At 40.9% G+C, this 22,906-nt stretch overlaps 1 protein-coding gene and 1 pseudogene across 1 annotated transcript; both read right to left on the bottom strand.

Moving 5' to 3' along the window:
• Positions 1–2,371: 2,371 nt before the first annotated feature.
• Positions 2,372–14,995, bottom strand: LOC120441091 (annotated as a pseudogene).
• A 4,319-nt stretch (positions 14,996–19,314) lies between these two features.
• Positions 19,315–21,053, bottom strand: LOC120441090 (ATP-dependent RNA helicase DDX54-like). Its single transcript, XM_039614767.1, has 6 exons — positions 20,988–21,053; positions 20,312–20,460; positions 20,108–20,221; positions 19,907–20,017; positions 19,700–19,791; positions 19,315–19,586 (listed from the first exon to the last, which is right to left on the bottom strand). Exons 1-6 carry the CDS (start codon positions 21,036–21,038, stop codon positions 19,315–19,317), a joined length of 789 nt encoding a protein of 262 aa, XP_039470701.1. The 5' UTR covers positions 21,039–21,053.
• Positions 21,054–22,906: the final 1,853 nt, after the last annotated feature.

Genomic DNA, 22,906 nt, shown 5'->3' with positions numbered 1-22,906 from the left:
GAGGCCATCTATGTCCACTGTGAGCGACCATCTTTGAACAGAGGCGGTGGTTTACGACACCAACTGTCTGCCATCTATAATCCAATTTTGAGTTCCCTCCCCAGACGCCTTAACGCCCACTCACATCCTGGGCCATCTGACCTCAGGAATTCACATGACAAGGTGGGGCCAGGTTTCACAATGGGCTCACCCGAAACCCTGGCTGATTAGGTCCCACACCCACTTTCACACCTTGGCGCATGTGATTAGAGGATCACCAGGGGGTCCTTTGTCCCTCCTTGGGGGGATACTCCCACTGGGTTTAAATCTGGGACTCTCGGCCATTTGACCTTAGAACTGAAGAAGCTTCTCGGATGAGAGGTGAAACGTCTTCAAGCAACTTAAAGAAGTCCAGACGCTTTTCTTTGCAAACTCCTTCGACTACGATGACCTGGATGACTGAGAACCTTCACAGACAAGTGACTTTGAAGGCAGCATTGCTGTTGGTGACAGATGGGCTGTTTTACGTTTTTCAGACACTCCTGATCTTCTCAGATTTTCTCAGGAATTTACAGAGAATAGTCCAAACAGAAAAGCGAAATAAACATTTCCTGGGTAAAATGCCTTGTTGATGCCAGAAGTCAGAGGGGCATGGCCATGCTGAAGGCAAGAGGAGTTCTAAGCCAGTTTCTCAACCCAGCCCATCTGATATCAAAAACCACAACACATTCAAAGTCAATTAAAAGTCGCCTTTCTTGCCCGTTCCGATGCTCGCTTTGAACTTTGAAATGAGACCACTTGGACAGCGGTAATGATAAATAATTGTGAATAGGACATGTTTACAGAATTTAATGTGGTTTTTATACAGCACCTAACTAAGTACTCCAAATTACACATCAGACGCCATTGGTGCTGCCCTTCACTATTCCCTCTCCCATCTGGAAAACAAAGACTTATACATCGAAGTACTTTTTGTTGATTACAGCTCCACCTTCAATACAGTCATCCCTTACAAACTCACTCACAAGCTGGCAACACTCGGCCTGCACCCCACCCTCTGTGGCTGGCTACTGGACTTTTTGACTGGCAGGCCCCAGTCCGTCAGGATCGGCAACAGGACTTCAGCCAGCATTATTACAAACGCTGGCGTTCCACAAGGTTGCGTCCTCAGTCCCATCCTCTACACCCTGTACACCCACGACTGTGTCACCTCCAACAAAGATAACATCATTTTGAAGTTCGCGAACGACGCTGCAGTGATTGGTCGCATCACTGGAGGGGAAGAAGCAGCTTACAGGAGAGAGGTGGCCGGTCTGGTGTCATGGTGTGAGGACAACAACCTCACCCTCAACACTGATAAGACAAAGGAGATAATAGTGGACACGAGGATGAAGAGGAGGCCTCACCAACCGCTGTTTATCCGGGGCTTGAAGTGGAGAGGGTGAGCAGCTTTAGATACCTGGACGTCTACATCTCTGAAGACCTCACCTGGACACCAAACACCACACAGCTGGTCAAGTCCAGAGGAGAGCTGCCTCCATCCTCGACCACACAGCTGGTCAAGTCCAGAGGAGAGCTGCCTCCATCCTCAAAGACCCCACACACACCCAACACGGACTGTTCACACTTCTGCCCTCGAGACGAAGGTTCAGAAGTGTGAAATCCAGAACATCCAGACTCAACAACTCCTTCTTCCCCACTGCTATCAGGCTCATGGACAGCTGACCTATTTTTGAACAGTAATAATAACTTTTGCACATCAGGTCATCCTGCATATTAAGCTCATTACTCTTTTACACACATCTCTGTTTCACACTTCAATATTTTGTCTTCTTTTTTGTCTTCATTTATTTATTTGTACTATTTGTATTTTATATGTTGTATTTCTATTGTACATATTAATCAGCATCTGTGTGTGGACAGCAAAGAAAGAATTTCATTGCACAGAGAAATGCCTTTTTGTTCTTTGGACACAGGACAAGAAACAGTTTGAATTTTGAATCTTGAAATTAAGAACCTAATATCTGTATTTTCCCAATTTGATAAGACATATTTCAGTACTCCAAAACACTTTTATTAGACTGCCAACATGCTTACAAGTAGTAAATCCAGGTTAGTGGATCATAATTAAACATAACTCTGTGGCAAACGCAGAGTTCAGCAGGCCATCAAGGAAGAAGTGACGTGCATTTCTGCAGTGTAAAGATGCACAAATCATTGTCTCCTTAATCTACAGTCACACAAAGTGCCAGGAAAATCTTTGGTAATGTTCTCAGGTGATTCTGACGCTTACTTCCTCGTGATGTCCTCCACACCATCAACCCTCTGTCCTCCTCACAGCTTCTTCCTCAGCTTGCCTTTCTTATGGCCACCTTCCAAAACCTGACTTTTCACTTCTCCGAGCCACTTTTTGTTCTTGGAGCGGAGCTTGCTCATCCCCCCGCCCTGCAGGAACTGGTGCTTCTGCTTTTTCTGATCCTTTGTTTTCAGCTCCGAGCGTGCTTTGTGGTCACCGGAGCTCTGTACGTTTGGACCTCGTCGGCCATGGCCACGACGTGGGAGAGGCACGACACAACAAAGAGGTTGGAGGTTATAGCTTGCAAGGCTGGAAGAGTGACGTTAAGTATTTACTTTTAGACTTGAGTTAAAACATGGTGGCTGATGGTCTATATTTAACAGGCAGACGTGTTTGTGCTATTCATTTTGATGCCGTCCTACCTCTTGCTGGCTTCCTGCCTCCTCCGCCTGTTTCTCCGTCTGATCCAGATCCTTTATCATCAATCTTGTATTTTTTCTTCCACTCCTCATAACTGACATGTTGTCAAGTGATACAACATCTTCACAATACAGCTTAACATTGACATAGGAGTAGAGAAGAGGGTCATTAAGAGCAGCACACAGAGAAGCTTTTTGTTGGAAGGATACAAGTTCTTCCTGTTCTTCTTGTTACTGATAACCTGACCGCTGTCTGTTTTGATCTTCTTCTTCTGGTCTTCTTTTCCGTTTCTCTCACAAAACGCTTCTTCTTACGGTCCCTAATAAAACAAGGGGAAAAAAGACTTTAAATTATAGTTTTAAATGACCATTTTATGGATATTGAGTCAAACATAGGGAAATTTGTACCATTTCATCATTTTTTTCTGCTGGTTAAGGCGATCGCCTTCATCTCCCATGAGATCAAGGACATCTGAAGAGGCCTGCTGTTCAAAAGCACTGCCCTCTCCACCGAGACTCGACCTGTCGACGCGTAACACAGGACAAAACAGCATAAAACACAAAGCCATTCACATTTTTAAAGAAACAGATGCAACAGTTTAATGCCTCACCCTCTCTCAGAGTCAAAGTCTTTAGGTCTGTAAGGGATATAATACTCTTCATCTTTGCCTGACTGCCTTTTTTTTTTCTTGGTCTTTGGTCGTTCTTCACCATCTTCCTGCTGACCTCTTCTTTTACCACCTACCACCTCTGAAAACACCCCCTGGTGGAAATGGAAAGATTTACATGGTTCAAAGTGACAAAACATGATACAGAGATCCTACTATCTTCCTCTTCTAGTTTGTATACATCATCAGCTACATCAAAACTGCATTTTATTTTGCTTCATCTCCATCAGACAGCACAAACAACTTTCTTTTTTGACTCAAATATTGGTTTTGAATGAAAATGATGAAACAATCCTGGGTGTTTATTCAACTTGTGAGCAGGTTTCTAATCCACCGTACTATTATTATTGACACTAGTACATGTTCTTGCTGCTGGCGAACTAATACACTTAAGAACATAAAGCAAAGCAAAAAGTGAAAAGTAGGTCTTGCCTATATAAATAAACATAAGACAATTGTGAGACTTTGACATAGTAACATCTGCAGTAATATTTACACCTCTGATGACATCTCACAAGCATAAGCTTTATTTTGAAACCAAGATTGTTTACACAGAGTTTGTAATTGCAGAGAAATACTCCATTTATTTTGGTCATTTCATTCTCGAGCAGGAAGCTCACCTTTTTGTTATACCCTTTAGATGAATAGAGAGTTTTTAATTAAATACATATTCTTTAAATAATGTTCCCTCTTATAAAAAGTAGGATAATTAAAAAAAAATTAAATAAAACAGAAAAATGTCTGTTTTTCTGTTGTCTGTTATATAACATTAGGTATGTTTGTGGCAATTAATTTCTTAATCAGCTAAACAGGTCATTTAAGAAACAGTCAAATATTAAGTTAAATTTGAAAACAGTTTAAAAAAAAATATCCCCATTCCAAAATTTCACATGACAATCTCATTGGCTCACGGAGTGATGATGTCACAAGGTCGCCTTAAGAACCTTTAATCCTTTGAAGTTTTTTCCATAAATAGGGGTGAGACACAGCTATTCTTAGTTCGTTTCTTCGCAGCATTTGTGTTTGCAGCCTTCAAACGTTCACCACAGAAAGTTTTGGAAAGCTTTTCAGAGTCGTCGTGTACAACCTTCAACATGTATCCAACAAGACACCAACCAAAACAAAATGAACACGCCGCTTCTCCTTCCTGGCGTGGCCGGCCAATTTCCCCAAATGACCTCTTATCCATCCAAAGGGCATTACATGACAGTAGGAAGGAAAACTACCACCTCCAGAATAAAATTCAAAAAATTGAAGAAGAGAAACTTCAACTGGAGGAGAAGTGTAGACAGATGGAAGCGCAAAAATAAAAACCTGGAGGAAAGACAACAACGCCAGCCCAACATAGAAATTATTAATGAGGGCTGGGGAATCAGGTTTGGACAAGCCGAGAGCAGATCGTCTTCCTGATTAAAGAAAACAAGCAGAAGACGGCGGAACTAAAGGAGATGTCCAACCAGCTTCAAGACAGCAAAGCTACTGTTGAGAAGACAGAATGGGATCTCCAATATATGGACCAAATGAATCAGCTGCTCCAAACAAAGTTCGATGAAGCTGTGAAAAAAAATAAAGAAATCCTCCAACAGACGGAAGAACAGGAGACAAAGCAAAGAGACTTGCAGCACAAACTCAAAGTCACGGAGGAAAAATACAGAATGCTGAAAGAAAAGTTGGATGAAGCACTGTGCCAAAATAAAGTCCTTCTTCAAGAGAAAGTGCAACAGCAAGAAACATTGAAAGAAGAGAAACGTATTGTCAAAGACTTTGAGGGTAAAAATCTAAAACTGCAACAGTTTTGTAATGAACTGAAAGACAAAACAGGTGAACTAGAAGGGGAAAAGGAAAAACTGGACAAAAGATGCTCACAGATGCAGAAAAGGATCGAGCACATGGCGAGAAACAACTCAGAGCTCACTAAGGGGATATTGTTGGAATACAACAACTTGAAGCGCAAACACACTGAAATGCAGGCGCAAAAGCAACACCAAGACAAAATACATGACGACCTGCAGCGTACTCTCCAAGACATCCACAGAAGAAATGAGGAGTTAGAAGACATGTACAAAGAAGTACAAGAGAGAAATGCAGACATGCACAAGGACAAGCTAATGCAGGAGGCAACATCCAAAGAACTCAAAGAAAAGCTTGAAGAAAAACAAGCAACATTAGAAGAGGTGGAGCAAACATGCAAGAAACTTGACAAGCAAAATGCAGAAACAATCGATCAGTTGAGAATCCTCATCCTGGAGAAAAAGGCGCTTGTGGAAAAGTCCATGAAAAAAAAGAAAAAATGCTTCCGCTTGCCCTGGAGGAGGGACTCTACTGCTTCACCTGATGTAGCCTCGTCTTGCTCCACCTCTGTCCTTCCCCCCAACCAGTCCCGGCAGTTGACTGTCCCCTCCTGAGCCTGGTTCTGCCGGAGGTTTCTGCCCGTTTAAAGGCAGTTTTTCCTCCCACTGTCGCCTAGTGCTTGCTCAGAGGGATTGTTGGGGTTTTCTCTTTTACCTTGTTTCATTAGTTACTTGTTTAACATTTTTGTTCTTACTTCATTTTACCTTGTTTCATTATTTACTTGTTTAACTTTTTTGTTCTTACTTCATTTTACCTTGTTTCATTATTTACTTGTTTAACTTTTTTGTTCTTACTTCATTTTACCTTGTTTCATTATTTACTTGTTTAACTTTTTTTTGACTTGCTTGTTTATAATAAACCAATTGAATTTATCTTTTGAGTATTTTTCGTCTAATCTTTACAGAATTTTTCAAAAACATTCATATCTGTCGCTTATTTTCTTCTTGAAACCTCATAAATGGTGAAAGAAAAACCCTGGAACATGGTTTGAAACACTGAAATTGTTTCAGCTCAAACCGCCAAAGTCATACGTGTGTGTGTGTGTGTGTGTGTGTGTGTGTGTGTGTGTGTGTGTGTCACAGGTGACACGGTGTCACTGATTAGGTCATCATGTTTAGGCTCATTCACTCGAGAAATTATTTAGGCCAAATCTTTAAAACTGTATCATTGCATACACATTTTCAATTCATCGCACAAATGCAGAAATAATTATTTGCAGTATCTTATCTCATTTATTATGAGAACGTCATGCCTGATCATTTGCACCCACACCATCAAAAATGGGGGCAAAAGGGAGGAGATCGCATTTAATCGGTTATAACAAGAGGTCAGAAATATAAGTGCTGCAGAAACCTCTGAATCTCAGCTAAAAGCTCATGTAAACCATTTCTACAATCACAAAACAAATCGAAGTCACCAAACAGTTAAAAGAGCAGTTACGTCACCATGAATCTGTGGACAGGTAATATCCATATTTTGATTTATGATTTCCTGGAGTTCAATGTGTGTGCTTAATCCTTTATGAAACTGATCTGAACCTGCAACTACAACGATCCAGGGAGGAAAGAAAGAAACAATACTTCACCCATGCTTACATTTAGATCACTCTCCTCCTTTTCTGTGATGTCACAGTCAGCAGTAGTGGTGGGATTGATTGGCTGCTGCAGCCTGCTTTCTGCAGCTCGGTCCTCTCTCTGCTTGCTGAATTTGTCCACTAGCCGAGTGTCTTTAGAGCGTTTGGCCCGCATCACCTCACTGGCTGGTGTTTTACTACGTTTTTAACCCGTCTGATGGACTCCGGCGAGGGGTTTGACCGCGACTCCTTGAGGTACTGCTTGTAGGCGTTCTCTGAGACACGGAGCAGATTTTGCAGGTCCAGCGAGTTTTCATGAGACGTGATCACATGAGCACTTTCATCATCCAAGGTCCTCTGAGGGACTCGACCAAACACACCTTCTGAATCTGGAGTACGAAAAGAAATGCAGACATTTCAGTACAGTGACAGATAAAAAGAGCACTAAATAAAGTTTATTAGCAACCTCAAATGTGTAGCACATCAGTTAAACTGTTCATCTGACAGGCATGCAGTAGAGTCTACCTTGTGTGTGTTCAGGTGAAGCAAACTGAACTGGTCGCCCTAGGAAGAGGTGGAGGTCATAGACATAAGGCATTTCATCAGGACAAATCAGACTATAGGCTGTGCCACTTCGGCCCGCTCGTCCCACACGCCCTGGTGGGAAAAGACGGGGAAAAATACTCGTAATGCTGGCCTAATCATTTCAAATTGAACAGGCTGAATCACTTTGTTCGTTCTGCATACAGCTGCTCACCAACTCTGTGCAAGAAGAGTTTGGCCTTGGAGGGGAAGTTGTAATTGATGACATTATCCAACAGAGGGATGTCTATACCACGAGCAGCAACATCAGTGTTATCACTGTTATAACTACACTGTTATCTTACCTCCTTTAGGTACTCCACGTGGTGTTTGGTGGCAGCAAAGACCACTGTCTGTTCCTGAGGCTTCACTACGTTCCTCAGGAGGTGGAGCAGCAGAGCCGGCTTGTCATCCACACGCAGGTGGAAGAATGACAGCTGATGGAAGTTAGAAGAAATGAAAACATGCTCAAAGCCATGGAAACATCCAGGTGACTGTAAGGACTTTTGCTTTGGGTTTTACATTTAAATCATTCAACATTTCTGGGAGAAGAGTACAAAAGGTTTGAATAGCAAGTGTCTGAAGACAGAGCACCAAGTAGAAAGACCAAGACACTGACACAGAAGCTGAATTAACATAAGTTAGCATGTAGAGTAGATGCAATAATCCTGTACCGAGGTTGTAATAAATAAAGCAAAGCCACATTGATTAAGTTTGCCCAGTGAAACACTTTTGTAAACTTCATTTTAATGGTGCTTTTAAAACAAAAATAAAGATCTTATTTCATTCTAAAAGTCCCTTTTTGCATGTAAGTGCATGAATGGCTTTTATGCCCCGTTATATCTATCATGTGCTGATAGTGAGTTCAATGGACAAGATAAATTCCACAGGATGTACATGCTTATCGTACATGTACATGTAAATATACAGATACAATGAATAATAATATCTGTAAATACATCTATGGTTCATTTTGTAGAATATGATCATGTTCCAAAGCCCAAATAAATATTTGTAGATGTGTGTGCATGTAAAAAATAAGGTTAATGGACAATCGCTTATATTTTCTTCATATTGCATAATCACGTTTCTACATGCTACATTCACTGTAGAAATATAATGCATTTTATTTGAGTTATTGGTTTAGCTAGATTTTATATTGTATGCACTGCTTTAGTTGGTAAATTATATGTAGCCTTATTTTCTCTCTCTCTCTCTTTTAACAAGTAACTGAGGCTTAAAGTGATACTAACAAATTAAAATGCATTCAGGATTTAAATCACAACGAGTACCAGGTTCAGTTTGGGCCTCTGTTATCAAAAGTACATTAAACACAAAGATCTGCTTACTTTACCCACAGAAAGATAAGTTGATGCGTTTTATGAACCTGTGTGATATAAAGAGCCCACTACTGGGAATTATGACAGTGCTCCATCTCCATGGTTACTCTGTTGTGTTTGCACCCAGTAGCGGTTTTTGATAAGGGCGACATGGGCGGTTGCCCAGGGCGGCATCACGGGCATCGGCAAAAGAAAAAAAAGTTGCTCGTACTCATGCTGCCCGACATCATGCCAGCGCATTTTGGGGATGTCATAGGCACCGATCGGTTTTCTGTCGCCCATTTGCTGGGAGTAAGGGCCCCCTCCGTTTGTGAGGTGCGCCTGCTGCTTGCGGCACAGGGAGGAGAGGGGCGGGGCGACGGGGGATTGTCTGGCTGGCTGGAGCAGCATCTAATAACCAACTCGCAAAATAAAACAAAATAAAAACAAACCAACAAACACGAAAACACCAGACATTATGATACAGACTTAAGTCTCACACACAACCTGTCGACAGGGGAGGGGGGCCGGCTGCTTCCAAATAGAGCACATTTCATTCATAATGTTGTAAATCCAAGCCCATTCATGATTTTAATCCTGGGTTGTGCGAAATCCCAGAAATAAACCCTAGACAAAATGAATCTGTGAACTAAGGTGTAGATTTATTAAGTTATGTTGTGGTGATCCTCGGGTTGGGGGATGGGTGTTCATACTGGAGTGCAAAATTAAAACCAATGGAAGATGGACAAGAAAAGTTCGAAGCCATCAGGTGCTCAGTTTAAAAAAAAGAGAGAGAAAAGAAGAGGAGGAGAAACGAGCAAAAGATACAGGTAAGCATACAGGTAAGCAGATGTGTCATTGGATAATGGCAGGTCATGTATCCTGAAACAATCAGAATCACAATCAGAACACTTTATTAATCCCTAAGGAAATTATGTGGGTTACAGTTGCTCCAAGAAGAAATTGTAAAAATAGTAACAGATTAAACTCCAAACAATACATTATATTACAGATTTTACACATTTAAGAAATAGCACTAATATGTACAGATCACTCAATTATAAATATCAAGGATTAACAGAGGTGATTATAAATAAATATCAAGAAAATTGACAAGAATATTACAGAATAGAAAAGAGCATGTATAAAAAGGGTGTAAGTGTATTAGATGGAGGAGTTGTACAGGGAGATGGCCACAGGCAGGAATGATTTCCTATGTCGTTCAGTGGTGCTTCTTGGTAATCTCAGTCTCTCACTGAACGTGCTCCTGTGAGTAGCCAGCAGAAATGGGTAATGCGTTACTGTAATCCGATTACTTTTTTCAAGTAACGAGTAGGGTAAGGGATTACTATTGCAAAAAGGTAATTAGATTACTGTTACTTTCCTCTAAGAACGCTGCGTTACTAAAACCGTGATTTTTTTGCGAGAGTGTCTCATGACAATGACGTAAGTGAGTGCGACGTTCGTGGCAACAGCTGTGTGCAGATCAACAATGGATAATATATCGAGTGTGGGAGAAATTCACAGACAAACTCGTGGATTCTTCCACTGACGGCTGCGGCACACCTGCACCAGGGCAAACATCCGCCTGCTATACAGGTGAAAATAGAGCAACAGGACCGCTGAGTCTTTGATTTTATTTATTTTCTGTTGTGTTTCACTTGCATTTATTTGAAAGAGTGAGTGTTAACACAAAAAAATATTTTATTTTATGTGCTGGAATGTGCAGAAAATAGGTTTAAATGTTAAACAAATTTCTTCCAGCCAGAGAATGTTGCATATAATTTAATTTTTGCTTGATGTATAAAGTTAAAAGATTAAACTAATAAAACAAGTTTTAAAAGAGACTTTTCCATTTGATTAAATTTTGTATGATGGATTATGCAGAAAAAGTAGAATTGGGCTGAAAGATCTATTGCTTTATTACCTATTCAGGTTGTAAATCGTGTTTTTAAAAAGTAACTAAGTAACTTAGTAATTAATTACTTTTGAAAATAAGTAACCAGTAAAGTAACGGGATTACTTTTTGGGGGAAGTAATCAGTAATTAGTTAATGATTACTTTTTTCAAGTAACTTGACCAACACTGGTAGCCAGCATGTCATGGAATGGGTGGGAGGTATTATCCATGATTGTCCCTATCTTGGACAACATTCGCTTCTCAGACACCACCCTAATGGAGTCCAGCTCCATCCCCACAACATTACGGGCCTTGTGGATCAGTTTATTTAGTCTGTTGGCATCTGTGACCCTCAACCTGCTGCCCCAGCATGCAACAGCATAGAGCAGGGGTCTGCAACCTTTTACACCCAAAGAGCCACTTGGACCCGGTTTCCACGCAAAAGAAAACACTGGGAGCCGCAAATACTTTTTGACATCTAAAATGAAGATAACACTGTATATACTGTTTTTTTACCTTTGTGCTTTGTGTGAACAACTAAGGTGTGTTGCTTATGAAATCCATGAAGTGCTACAGAGAAAATTACATTTTATTTACGTAATTAACACATTTTGAACTCTTAAAGAAATATAACAAAAGGAAAGACACCCAGCTCAACTAAAATGATCCATGTAGCAAACAAAAACTGTTGTCAGCCGCCACCCTTATATCGCCTTTGGGCTGTTGGAGCCTTGACCTGACTCTTAAAAAATAATTGGAAAAAAGCACTATGCTGCTGAAAATGAAAAATAGATATTTGCAAAATTCTGCCTAAATATGTATTTTACCTGGTTAATGCGTCTTGGCGGGCGTGGTTTGCAGCGCCGCTGCAGGGGAGTGGGACGCACCTGAGCGACACCCGCAATCACGCCTCGCCGCCTTTACGTCTGCGCTATCTGTGCTGTTGTGTTGTTGGTGGAGTATGTCGGGCTGTGAGCTGAAAAGCTACAGCCGGCTGTATGCATACAGCAACCGTGTGTGAAAAGTGCTCAATAAAGAGATGCTCAAAAGCGTGTTCATGGAAACATCGTCGGGTCTGCCGTGATTTATTTACAATGGGACTTTGCTCCTGGACCTCTGTGCACAGAGTCCGCAAATCGGGGATATACGAAGTCAGTTTACTCACGGTGTTTGTCTTTAACATAGTTCACGGTGGAGAACAGCTGCTGACATAATGTGGATCCGAAGATCCGTAGGGTTGAAAGTCTCGATAAATGCACGGCGTTTCGGTGGGTGTACCAAGCTTCCGCATGAGTGTGACTCTTATTTTGAGCGATGAAAAAATAATAGAATATAATTTTATTTTTATATTTCAAAATCACAACAATCTTCCAATTTAGAACTACGAGTTAAAAAGAACTAACATAAATAAAATACACTTCAGCTAAATACTTCTAATTTATTTTCCCAAACCACGCGGAGCCGCAGTATAAGGACTAAAGAGCCGCATGCGGCTCCGGAGCCGCGGGTTGCCGACCCCTGGCATAGAGGAAAGCACGGGCCACAACAGGGATACAACAAGATAACATTAATTAGTAGGGATAGTGAAAACTTCTGTTTACGTTTGTTAGCCACTTGGCTTTGATAGCAAACAGTAGACACTGATGTAGCTTACTGAATCTTTTGGACCGTGTTCAGCACAATAATAATTAGTCAGTGTCAACTGTTGATTTGTCCTATTCTGATTGTATTAGTCGTTTGCTGTTTGTTGGGGGGGGGCGCCAGAGGAAGTGTTCGCCCGGGGCGCCAAACAGCCTAGGACCGCCACTGTTTGCACCAATCAATTGTTTTTCATCTTCAGCTGCATTCACACAGACAGCTATAAGCCTCAAGTCTTCATGAGCCAGGAGCCAGCAGCAATCAATAAATGGGTAACTTATTATGGTATGTATGCATATCATCCCGAAACAACAGGAGCATTATAATCACATCCAGATGGACCAAATTAAAATTTTATCTCATACTTCTAATGTGATTTGGCCCCATATGCATAAAACTGAATTGAACTACATTTAATTTCTTTTGTAAATTTATCTATTAATATCTTACATTTCCAATTTTATGAATAAAAATAAATGTGGATATTATAGGCATATAAAGCAACTGATGGCTTGGTCATTGTGGCTTTTTATAAAACAGGAATTATGTTTCTTATTTTGTTGGTTTGTTATTTTTGTTGGTTAAGTGAACATGCCCAATACAGTTATAATAAAGGTCGTCAACGTCACAGTTATCTTAGAACATACACATCAAATTTCCTTTCTTCAAACTTTCCTTCCCTAAATGTAAGTGACTGACAAAAAAGAAAAATTTACCAGACAAGATTAAAAACATTTTAAAACTGGACATGTAAATGATGTTTACTATTATGTCTGCGCTTTACGGAGCGGAGATGTGAAAATTACTAAATTACTTAAAGAAAAAAAAACTTCTATACCAGAGCAATAACTGAAAAAACAATATACAATAACACAGTACAGACTCACTATCCACTAACCTATTCAGCTGCTTGTGAATGCAAATATCTAATCAGTCAATCACACGCCAGAAAAAAAAAAAAAAAAAAAAAAAGGTGATTTAAGTGACTTTGAAGGCAGCATTGCTGTTGGTGACAGATGGGCTGTTTTACCTTTTTCAGACACTCCTGATCTTCTCAGATTTTCTCAGGAATTTACAGAGAATAGTCCAAACAGAAAAGCGAAATAAACATTTCCCTGGGTAAAAATGCCTTGTTGATGCCAGAAGTCAGAGGGGCATGGCCATGCTGAAGGCAAGAGGAATTCTAAGCCAGTTTCTCAACCCAGCCCATCTGATATCAAAACTTTCTTGCCCGTTCCGATGCTCGCTTTGAACTTTGAAATGAGACCACTTGGACAGCGGTAATGATAAATAATTGCGAATAGGACATGTGGAGAGGGTGAGCAGCTCCACAGTGAGACCCACCACATGTCTTTTAGATCCAATCCCTCTTCACTTTTTAAAACACTTTATGGATTTCTTGAAGCTGAGCTTTTATATGATGAATTGCTCTCTTCAGTTGCGTGTCTTCCTGCTGCCTTTAAAACGGCGGTGGTGAGGCCCTTCTGAAGAAGAGCAATTTGGATTGTAATGATTTTAATAACTACAGACCTGTATCCAACTTACCATTTTTAAGTAAAATTTTAGAAAAACTTGTTTTTACTCAGATTAATGACTTTTTGAATGATAGACAGATCCCGGAGATATTTCAGTCTGGATTTAGGGTGAACCACAGCACAGAGACTGCTCTCCTAAAGGTTTTAAATGATCTTAGATGTAACTGGGACGCCCAAAAGGGTCGGTTTTAGGCCCTGTACTTTTTAATTTGTATATGCTACCTCTTGGCGGTGTCATCAGGAAGCATGGAGTGAACTTCCACAGTTACGCTGATGATACTCAGCTGTACATCTCCGTGTCTCCTGATGACACCAGACCAATGGATGCCCTTTTTAACTGTATTCTAGATATTAAATCTTGGATGGTAGAAAACTTTTTACAGCTTAACCAGGACAAAACTGAAGTTTTAATCATCGGTCCTGAGGCTCAGAGAGAGAAACTCTTGTCTAAATTACAGGCATTTTCACTATGTCCTTCGCTACAAGTGAAAAACCTGGGTGTTATTTTTGACTCTGAGCTTGGTTTTATCCCAAGCTCAGAGGTGGAGGAGGTGGAGGAGTGGCCACAGTTTATAAATCTACTTTTCACTGTCGCCAGCTGTCACCTGTCACTTTCTCCAGTTTTGAACTGAATATGTTTGAGCTTGGTAGCAGTCATCCTGTTCTTTGTGCGGTGATCTACCGTCCACCAAAATATAATAGGAACTTTGTTAATGACTTCTCTGAGTTCTTGGCTGAAATAATGCCAAAGTATGACAAGGTCTTAATCCTGGGTGATATGAATATTCATGTGTGTTGTCCTACTAAACCATTGGCAAAGGACTTTTTAAACCTACTTGATGCTTTTAATGTTTTGCAGTCTGTCACTGGTCCCACTCATAAATATGGACACACTCTGGATCTGGTTTTGTCTTATGGTTTACCTGTTTATAATCTTCAAATTTATGATGTCGTCTTTTCTGATCATATGCCTGTATTGTTTGAAACTTCTCTTCCCTGTAATATCACTACCTGTGGCCCTCCTACTGCTTCTCGCATGTTTAAACCATCAAGTGCCGTCCAGTTTTCTACCGCCTTTAATAAGGCCTTTAATGTTGACTCAGAGCGCTCAGTCTGTGCCGACACTGAGGTGCTGACTGCAAAATTCTTATCTACTTGTCAAATCATTCTGGATACTGTTGCTCCTCTGAAGGTCAGGCGGCCTAAATTGAAGTCTGAGCCATGGCTGAACGACATCACTCGGGCTGCTCGAAGAGAGTGCAGAAAAGCAGAACGCAAATGGGAAAAAGACAAGCTACAAGTGTCTTATGATATCTTAAGAGATAGCTGGCATAAATATCAGAAAATTGTCAAGAACCAGAAATCCGCCTATATTGCAGGTGTTATTAGTGACAACTGCCATAAGCCCCGTGTTTTATTTAGTATTTTAAGCTCTGTTCTTAACCCTCCCCAATCCAACTGTACAGAAGCTTCTGCTGAAACTTGTGAAGCTTTTTTAAATTTCTTTGTGGAGAAGATTTGATCTATTAGAGCACATATTTTACCCCCTTCTTATGACCCTTCTGTTATTTTTACGCCTTTAGCAATTTTTAGCCATTTTGAACCTGTGTCTCTATTTAAACTGGGTAAAATTGTCACCCAAATCAAGTCTGGCTCTCCCAGTGATGTTCTTCCCCCTCGCTTTTTTAAAGAAGTTTGGGGCACTATTGGACCTTATATTCAAAGGCTTATAAACAGCAGCCTGACTTTAGGCCATGTACCTGTAATTTTTAAACAGGCAGTGGTCCAGCCTCTGCTGAAACGCCCTGGCCTGGATGCCTCTTTGTTGAGTAATTTCAGACCTATTTCAAAGCTTCCTTTTCTTTCTAAAATTTTAGAAAAAGAAGTGTGCTCACAGCTGCAGACTTTTTTAGAGAGTCAAAACATTTTTGAGGTATTTCAATCTGGTTTTAAAGCACTTCACAGCACAGAGACTGCACTTTTGAGAGTTTTTAATGTTATCTTACTAACTGCTGACTCTGGGAAGTCTGTCTTACTTGTGCTTTTGGATCTCACAGCAGCTTTTGATACAGTAGATCACAATATTTTGATTTATCGTCTAGAACATCATGTTGGAATTAGAGGCACTGCCTTGGAGTGGTTTAAGTCATACCTCTCTGATAGAAGTTTTTCTGTCTCACTTGGTAAATTTCATTCATCTTCCGCCCCCCTCCCATGTGGTGTACCTCAAGGATCCATCCTTGGGCCCCTTCTTTTTAGTATTTATTTACTTCCCCTTGGCCATATTATTAAAAAACATAAAGTCTCATTTCATTTTTATGCAGATGATTATCAAATTTATCTACCGCTGAAACACAATGACCTTAACCCCCTCAGGCCTATTTTAGAATGTCTTAAGGATATCAGAGCATGGCTGGCTCTGAATTTTTTAAACTTTAATGAAAAGAAGACTGAAGTCATTATATTTGGGCCGAATGGACCTGGTGTCCCTCCATCTGACTTGGGTCCTCTTACATCGTGTGTCAAATCAATTGTCACCAACCTTGGAGTAAAATTTGACACAGCTCTTAAAATGGACAAACAAGTAAATACAGTGGTGAGGAAAAGCTTTTTTCAGTTGAGGCAGCTCTCTAAAGTAAAACCTTTTATTTCTTTTTGTGATTTGGAGAGAGTTTTGCACGCATTTGTGACCACTCGCCTTGATTATTGTAATGGACTTTATATTGGTATTGATCAGGCTTCACTATCACGCTTACAAATGGTCCAGAATGCTGCTGCTCGCCTGTTGACAGGGACACACAAACATGAGCACATTACCCCTGTTCTTGCCTCCTTACACTGGTTGCCTGTCCATTTTAGAATTCATTTTAAAATTTTATTGCTTGCTTTTAAAGTCTTAAATGGCCTGGCTCCTTCTTACCTGTCAGACCTTTTACACCAATACACTCCACGAAGGTCTCTCAGATCATCTGACCAGTCGCTCCTTGCTGTCCCCATGTCGAGACTGAAACACCGAGGGGACCGAGCTTTCGCTGTTGTGGCCCCCAAACTATGGAACAAACTGCCCCTCCATATTAGGTTGGCCCCAACACTTGAAATGTTTAAATCACTTTTAAAAACACACTTTTTTTCAAAGGCTTTCTAGGAGTATTATCAGAGTCAGTTTGTAGTCAGTTTTTAGTCAGCTGTTGGTCATTCTTAATCTTTTTACTTTGTTAATCTTATTCATTGTATATCTTATTGTTTATTCTACTCATGTTTTGATATTTAATATATACACTGATTTATTTTTATCTTCTTTTTCAATTATATATTTATTTTGTTTATTGATTTCATTGTATGCTTAATGTATGGTTTTTAACTGCTATCTCTGTTTTATTATTGGAAAGCACTTTGGTCAACTTTGTTCTTTTTAAAAGTGCTATATAAATAAAGTTGGATTGGATTGGATTATTAGGTCATATCTCCAGTGTTTCCTCGGAGGGGGCTCTCTGCACTGGGGCTGTGATCGACCGTGGCTGCTGGGGCTCTGTGGGTCTTCTCAGCCTGGCTGGGGGGCTTCTTTGCCTCCCTCCTGCTGTGTGCCCAGCCTGGAGGCTGCGGTCTGTGACCGGCTCCCGGTGCAGACGGCTCCCTGTGATAGTGTTTCCTCACCTGGCTCATGTGTGCCCAGCCCAATTTTACTTTTTAAGTGTGTGTGTGTGACTGATTGATTGATTGATTGATTGATTGATTGATTGATTGATTGATTGATTGATTGATTGATTGATTGATTGGTTTACAGAATTTAATGTGGTTTTTATACAGCACCTAACTAACTGCAAATTACACATCAGACGCCATTGGTGCTGCCCTTCACTATTCCCTCTCCCATCTGGAAAACGAAGGCTTATACATCAAAGTACTTTTTGTTGATTACAGCTCCACCTTCAATACAGTCATCCGTTACAAACTCACTCACAAGCTGGCAACACTCGGCCTGCACCCCACCCTCTGTGGCTGGCTACTGGACTTTTTGACTGGCAGGCCCCAGTCCGTCAGGATCGGCAACAGGACTTCAGCCAGCATTATTACAAACGCTGGCGTTCCACAAGGTTGTGTCCTCAGTCCCATCCTCTACACCCTGTACACCCACGACTGTGTCACCTCCAACAAAGATAACATCATTTTGAAGTTCGCGGACGACGCTGCAGTGATTGGTCGCATCACTGGAGGGGACGGAGCAGCTTACAGGAGAGAGGTGGCCGGTCTAGTGTCATGGTGTGAGGACAACAACCTCACCCTCAACACTGATAAGACAAAGGAGATAATAGTGGACACGAGGATGAAGAGGAGGCCTCACCAACCGCTGTTTATCCGGGGCTTGAAGTGGAGAGGGTGAGCAGCTTTAGATACCTGGACGTCTACATCTCTGAAGACCTCACCTGGACACCGAACACCACACAGCTGGTCAAGTGCAGAGTCCAGAGGAGAGCTGCCTCCATCCTCAAAGACCCCACACACACCCAACACGGACTGTTCACACTTCTGCCCTCGAGACGAAGGTTCAGAAGTGTGAAATCCAGAACATCCAGACTCAACAACTCCTTCTTCCCCACTGCTATCAGGCTCATGGACAGCTGACCTATTTTTGAACAGTAATAATAACTTTTGCACATCAGGTCATCCTGCATATTAAGCTCATTACTCTTTTAAACACATCTCTGTGTGTAAAAAATGCTTCCGCTTGCCCTGGAGGAGGGACTCTACTGCTTCACCTGATGTAGCCTCGTCTTGCTCCACCTCTGTCCTTCCCCCCAACCAGTCCCGGCAGTTGACTGTCCCCTCCTGAGCCTGGTTCTGCCGGAGGTTTCTGCCCGTTTAAAGGCAGTTTTTCCTCCCCACTGTCGCCTAGTGCTTGCTCAGAGGGGATTGTTGGGGTTTTCTCTCTTTTACCTTGTTTCATTAGTTACTTGTGTAACATTTTTGTTCTTACTTCATTTTACCTTGTTTCATTATTTACTAGTTTAACATTTTTGTTACATCTCTGTTTCACACTTCAATATTTTGTCTTCTTTTTTATCTTCATTTATTTATTTGTACTATTTGTATTTTATATGTTGTATTTCTATTGTACATATTAATCAGCATCTGTGTGTGGACAGCAAAGAAAGAATTTCATTGCACAGAGAAATGCCTTTTTGTTCTTTGGACACAGGACAAAAAACAGTTTGAATTTTGAATCTTGAAATTAAGAACCTAATATCTGTATTTTCCCAATTTGATAAGACATATTTCAGTACTCCAAAACACTTTTATTAGACCGCCAGCATGCTTACAAGTAGTAAATCCAGGTTAGTGGATCATAATTAAACATAACTCTGTGGCAAACGCAGAGTTCAGCAGGCCATCAAGGAAGAAGTGACGTGCATTTCTGCAGTGTAAAGATGCACAAATCATTTTCTCCTTAATCTACAGTCACACAAAGCGCCAGGAAAATCTTTGGTGATGTTCTCAGGTGATTCTGACGCTTACTTCCTCGTGATGTCCTCCACACCATCAACCCTCTGTCCTCCTCACAGCTTCTTCCTCAGCTTGCCTTTCTTATGGCCACCCCTTCCAAAACCTGACTTTTTCACTTCTCCGAGCCACTTTTTGTTCTTGGAGCGGAGCTTGCTCATCCCCCCGCCCTGCAGGAACTGGTGCTTCTGCTTTTTCTGATCCTTTGTTTTCAGCTCCGAGCGTGCTTTGTGGTCACCGGGCGCTGTGCGTTGGACCTCGTCGGCCATGGCCACGACGTGGGAGAGGCACGACACAACAAAGAGGTTGGAGGTTATAGCTTGCAAGGCTGGAAGAGTGACGTTAAGTATTTACTTTTAGACTTGAGTTAAAACATGGTGGCTGATGGTTTATATTTAACAGGCAGACGTGTTTGTGCTATTCATTTTGATGCCGTCCTACCTCTTGCTGGCTTCCTGCCTCCTCCGCCTGTTTCTCCGTCTGATCCAGATCCTTTATCATCAATCTTGTATTTTTTCTTCCACTCCTCATAACTGACATGTTGTCAAGTGATACAACATCTTCACAATACAGCTTAACATTGACATAGGAGTAGAGAAGAGGGTCATTAAGAGCAGCACACAGAGAAGCTTTTTGTTGGAAGGATACAAGTTCTTCCTGTTCTTCTTGTTACTGATAACCTGACCGCTGTCTGTTTTGATCTTCTTCTTCTGGTCTTCTTTTCCCGTTTCTCTCACAAAACGCTTCTTCTTACGGTCCCTAATAAAACAAGGGGGGAAAAAAGACTTTAAATTATAGTTTTAAATGACCATTTTATGGATATTGAGTCAAACATAGGGAAATTTGTACCATTTCATCATTTTTTTCTGCTGGTTAAGGCGATCGCCTTCATCTCCCATGAGATCAAGGACAGCTGAAGAGGCCTGCTGTTCAAAAGCACTGCCCTCTCCACCGAGACTCAACCTGTCGACGCATAACACAGGACAAAACAGCATAAAACACAAAGCCATTCACATTTTTTAAAGAAACAGATGCAACAGTTTAATGCCTCACCCTCTCTCAGAGTCAAAGTCTTTAGGTCTGTAAGGGATATAATACTCTTCATCTTTGCCTGACTGCCTTTTTTTCTTGGTCTTTGGTCGTTCTTCACCATCTTCCTGCTGACCTCTTCTTTTACCACCTACCACCTCTGAAAACACCCCCTGGTGGAAATGGAAAGATTTACATGGTACAAAGTGACAAAACATGATACAGAGATCCTACTATCTTCCTCTTCTAGTTTGTATACATCATCAGCTACATCAAAACTGCATTTTATTTTGCTTCATCTCCATCAGACAGCACAAACAACTTTCTCTTTTTGACTCAAATATTGGTTTTGAATGAAAATGATGAAACAATCCTGGGTGTTTATTCAACTTGTAAGCAGGTTTCTAATCCACCGTACTATAATTATTGACACTAGTACATGTTCTTGCTGCTGGCGAACTAATACACTTAAGAACATAAAGCAAAGCAAAAAAGTGAAAAGTAGGTCTTGCCTATATAAATAAACATAAGACAATTGTGAGACTTTGACATAGTAACATCTGCAGTAATATTTACACCTCTGATGACATCTCACAAGCATAAGCTTTATTTTGAAACCAAGATTGTTTACACAGAGTTTGTAATTGCAGAGAAATACTCCATTTATTTTGGTCATTTCATTCTCGAGCAGGAAGCTCACCTTTTTTGTTATACCCTTTAGATGAATAGAGAGTTTTTTAATTAAATACATATTCTTTAAATAATGTTCCCTCTTATAAAAAGTAGGATAATTTAAAAAAAATTAAATAAAACAGAAAAATGTCTGTTTCTCTGTTGTCTGTTATATAACATTAGGTATGTTCGTGGCAATTAATTTCTTAATCAGCTAAACAGGTCATTTAAGAAACAGTCAAATATTAAGTTAAATTTGAAAACAGTTTAAAAAAAAATATCCCCATTCCAAAATTTCACACGACAATCTCATTGGCTCACGGAGTGATGATGTCACAAGGTCACCTTAAGAACCTTTAATCCTTTGAAGTTTTTTCCATAAATAGGGGTGAGACACAGCTATTCTTAGTTCGTTTCTTCGCAGCATTTGTGTTTGCAGCCTTCAAACGTTCACCACAGAAAGTTTTGGAAAGCTTTTCAGAGTCGTCGTGTACAACCTTCAACATGTATCCAACAAGACACCAACCAAAACAAAATGAACACGCCGCTTCTCCTTCCTGGCGTGGCCGGCCAATTCCCCAAATGACTCTTATCCATCCAAAGGGCATTACATGACAGTAGGAAGGAAAACTACCACCTCAGAATAAAATTCAAAAACTGAAGAAGAGAAACTTCAACTGGAGGAGAAGTGTAGACAGATGGAAGCGCAAAATAAAAACCTGGAGGAAAGACAACAACGCCAGCCCAACATAGAAATTATTAATGAGGGCTGGGGAATCAGGTTTGGACAAGCCCGAGAGCAGATCGTCTTCCTGATTAAAGAAAACAAGCAGAAGACGGCGGAACTAAAGGAGATGTCCAACCAGCTTCAAGACAGCAAAGCTACTGTTGAGAAGACAGAATGGGATCTCCAATATATGGACCAAATGAATCAGCTGCTCCAAACAAAGTTCGATGAAGCTGTGAAAAAAATAAAGAAATCCTCCAACAGACGGAAGAACAGGAGACAAAGCAAAGAGACTTGCAGCACAAACTCAAAGTCACGGAGGAAAAATACAGAATGCTGAAAGAAAAGTTGGATGAAGCACTGTGCCAAAATAAAGTCCTTCTTCAAGAGAAAGTGCAACAGCAAGAAACATTGAAAGAAGAGAAACGTATTGTCAAAGACTTTGAGGGTAAAATCTAAAACTGCAACAGTTTTGTAATGAACTGAAAGACAAAACAGGTGAACTAGAAGGGAAAAGGAAAAACTGGACAAAAGATGCTCACAGATGCAGAAAAGGATCGAGCACATGGCGAGAAACAACTCAGAGCTCACTAAGGGGATATTGTTGGAATACAACAACTTGAAGCGCAAACACACTGAAATGCAGGCGCAAAAGCAACACCAAGACAAAATACATGACGACCTGCAGCGTACTCTCCAAGACATCCACAGAAGAAATGAGGAGTTAGAAGACATGTACAAAGAAGTACAAGAGAGAAATGCAGACATGCACAAGGACAAGCTAATGCAGGAGGCAACATCCAAAGAACTCAAAGAAAAGCTTGAAGAAAAACAAGCAACATTAGAAGAGGTGGAGCAAACATGCAAGAAACTTGACAAGCAAAATGCAGAAACAATCGATCAGTTGAGAATCCTCATCCTGGAGAAAAAGGCGCTTGTGGAAAAGTCCATGAAAAAAAGAAAAAAAATGCTTCCGCTTGCCCTGGAGGAGGGACTCTACTGCTTCACCTGATGTAGCCTCGTCTTGCTCCACCTCTGTCCTTCCCCCAACCAGTCCCGGCAGTTGACTGTCCCTCCTGAGCCTGGTTCTGCCGGAGGTTTCTGCCCGTTTAAAGGCAGTTTTCCTCCCCACTGTCGCCTAGTGCTTGCTCAGAGGGGATTGTTGGGGTTTCTCTCTTTACCTTGTTTCATTAGTTACTTGTTTAACATTTTGTTCTTAC

Source organism: Oreochromis aureus, linkage group 7 (genome assembly GCF_013358895.1).
Source record: "Oreochromis aureus strain Israel breed Guangdong linkage group 7, ZZ_aureus, whole genome shotgun sequence".
NCBI lineage: Eukaryota > Metazoa > Chordata > Actinopteri > Cichliformes > Cichlidae > Oreochromis > Oreochromis aureus.
This window is presented reverse-complemented; position numbering and strand designations above follow the sequence as displayed.

Coding starts and splice junctions, on each gene's coding strand:
- LOC120441090 (XM_039614767.1), bottom strand. CDS start 21,038: ATGTATTTAATTAAAAAACTCTCTATTCATCTAAAGGGTATAACAAAA. Junction 20,222..20,311: donor GACTTTGACTCTGAGAGAGG/GTGAGGCATTAA, acceptor ATGCGTCGACAG/GTTGAGTCTCGGTGGAGAGG. Junction 19,792..19,906: donor AAGAAGAACAGGAAGAACTT/GTATCCTTCCAA, acceptor ACAACATGTCAG/TTATGAGGAGTGGAAGAAAA.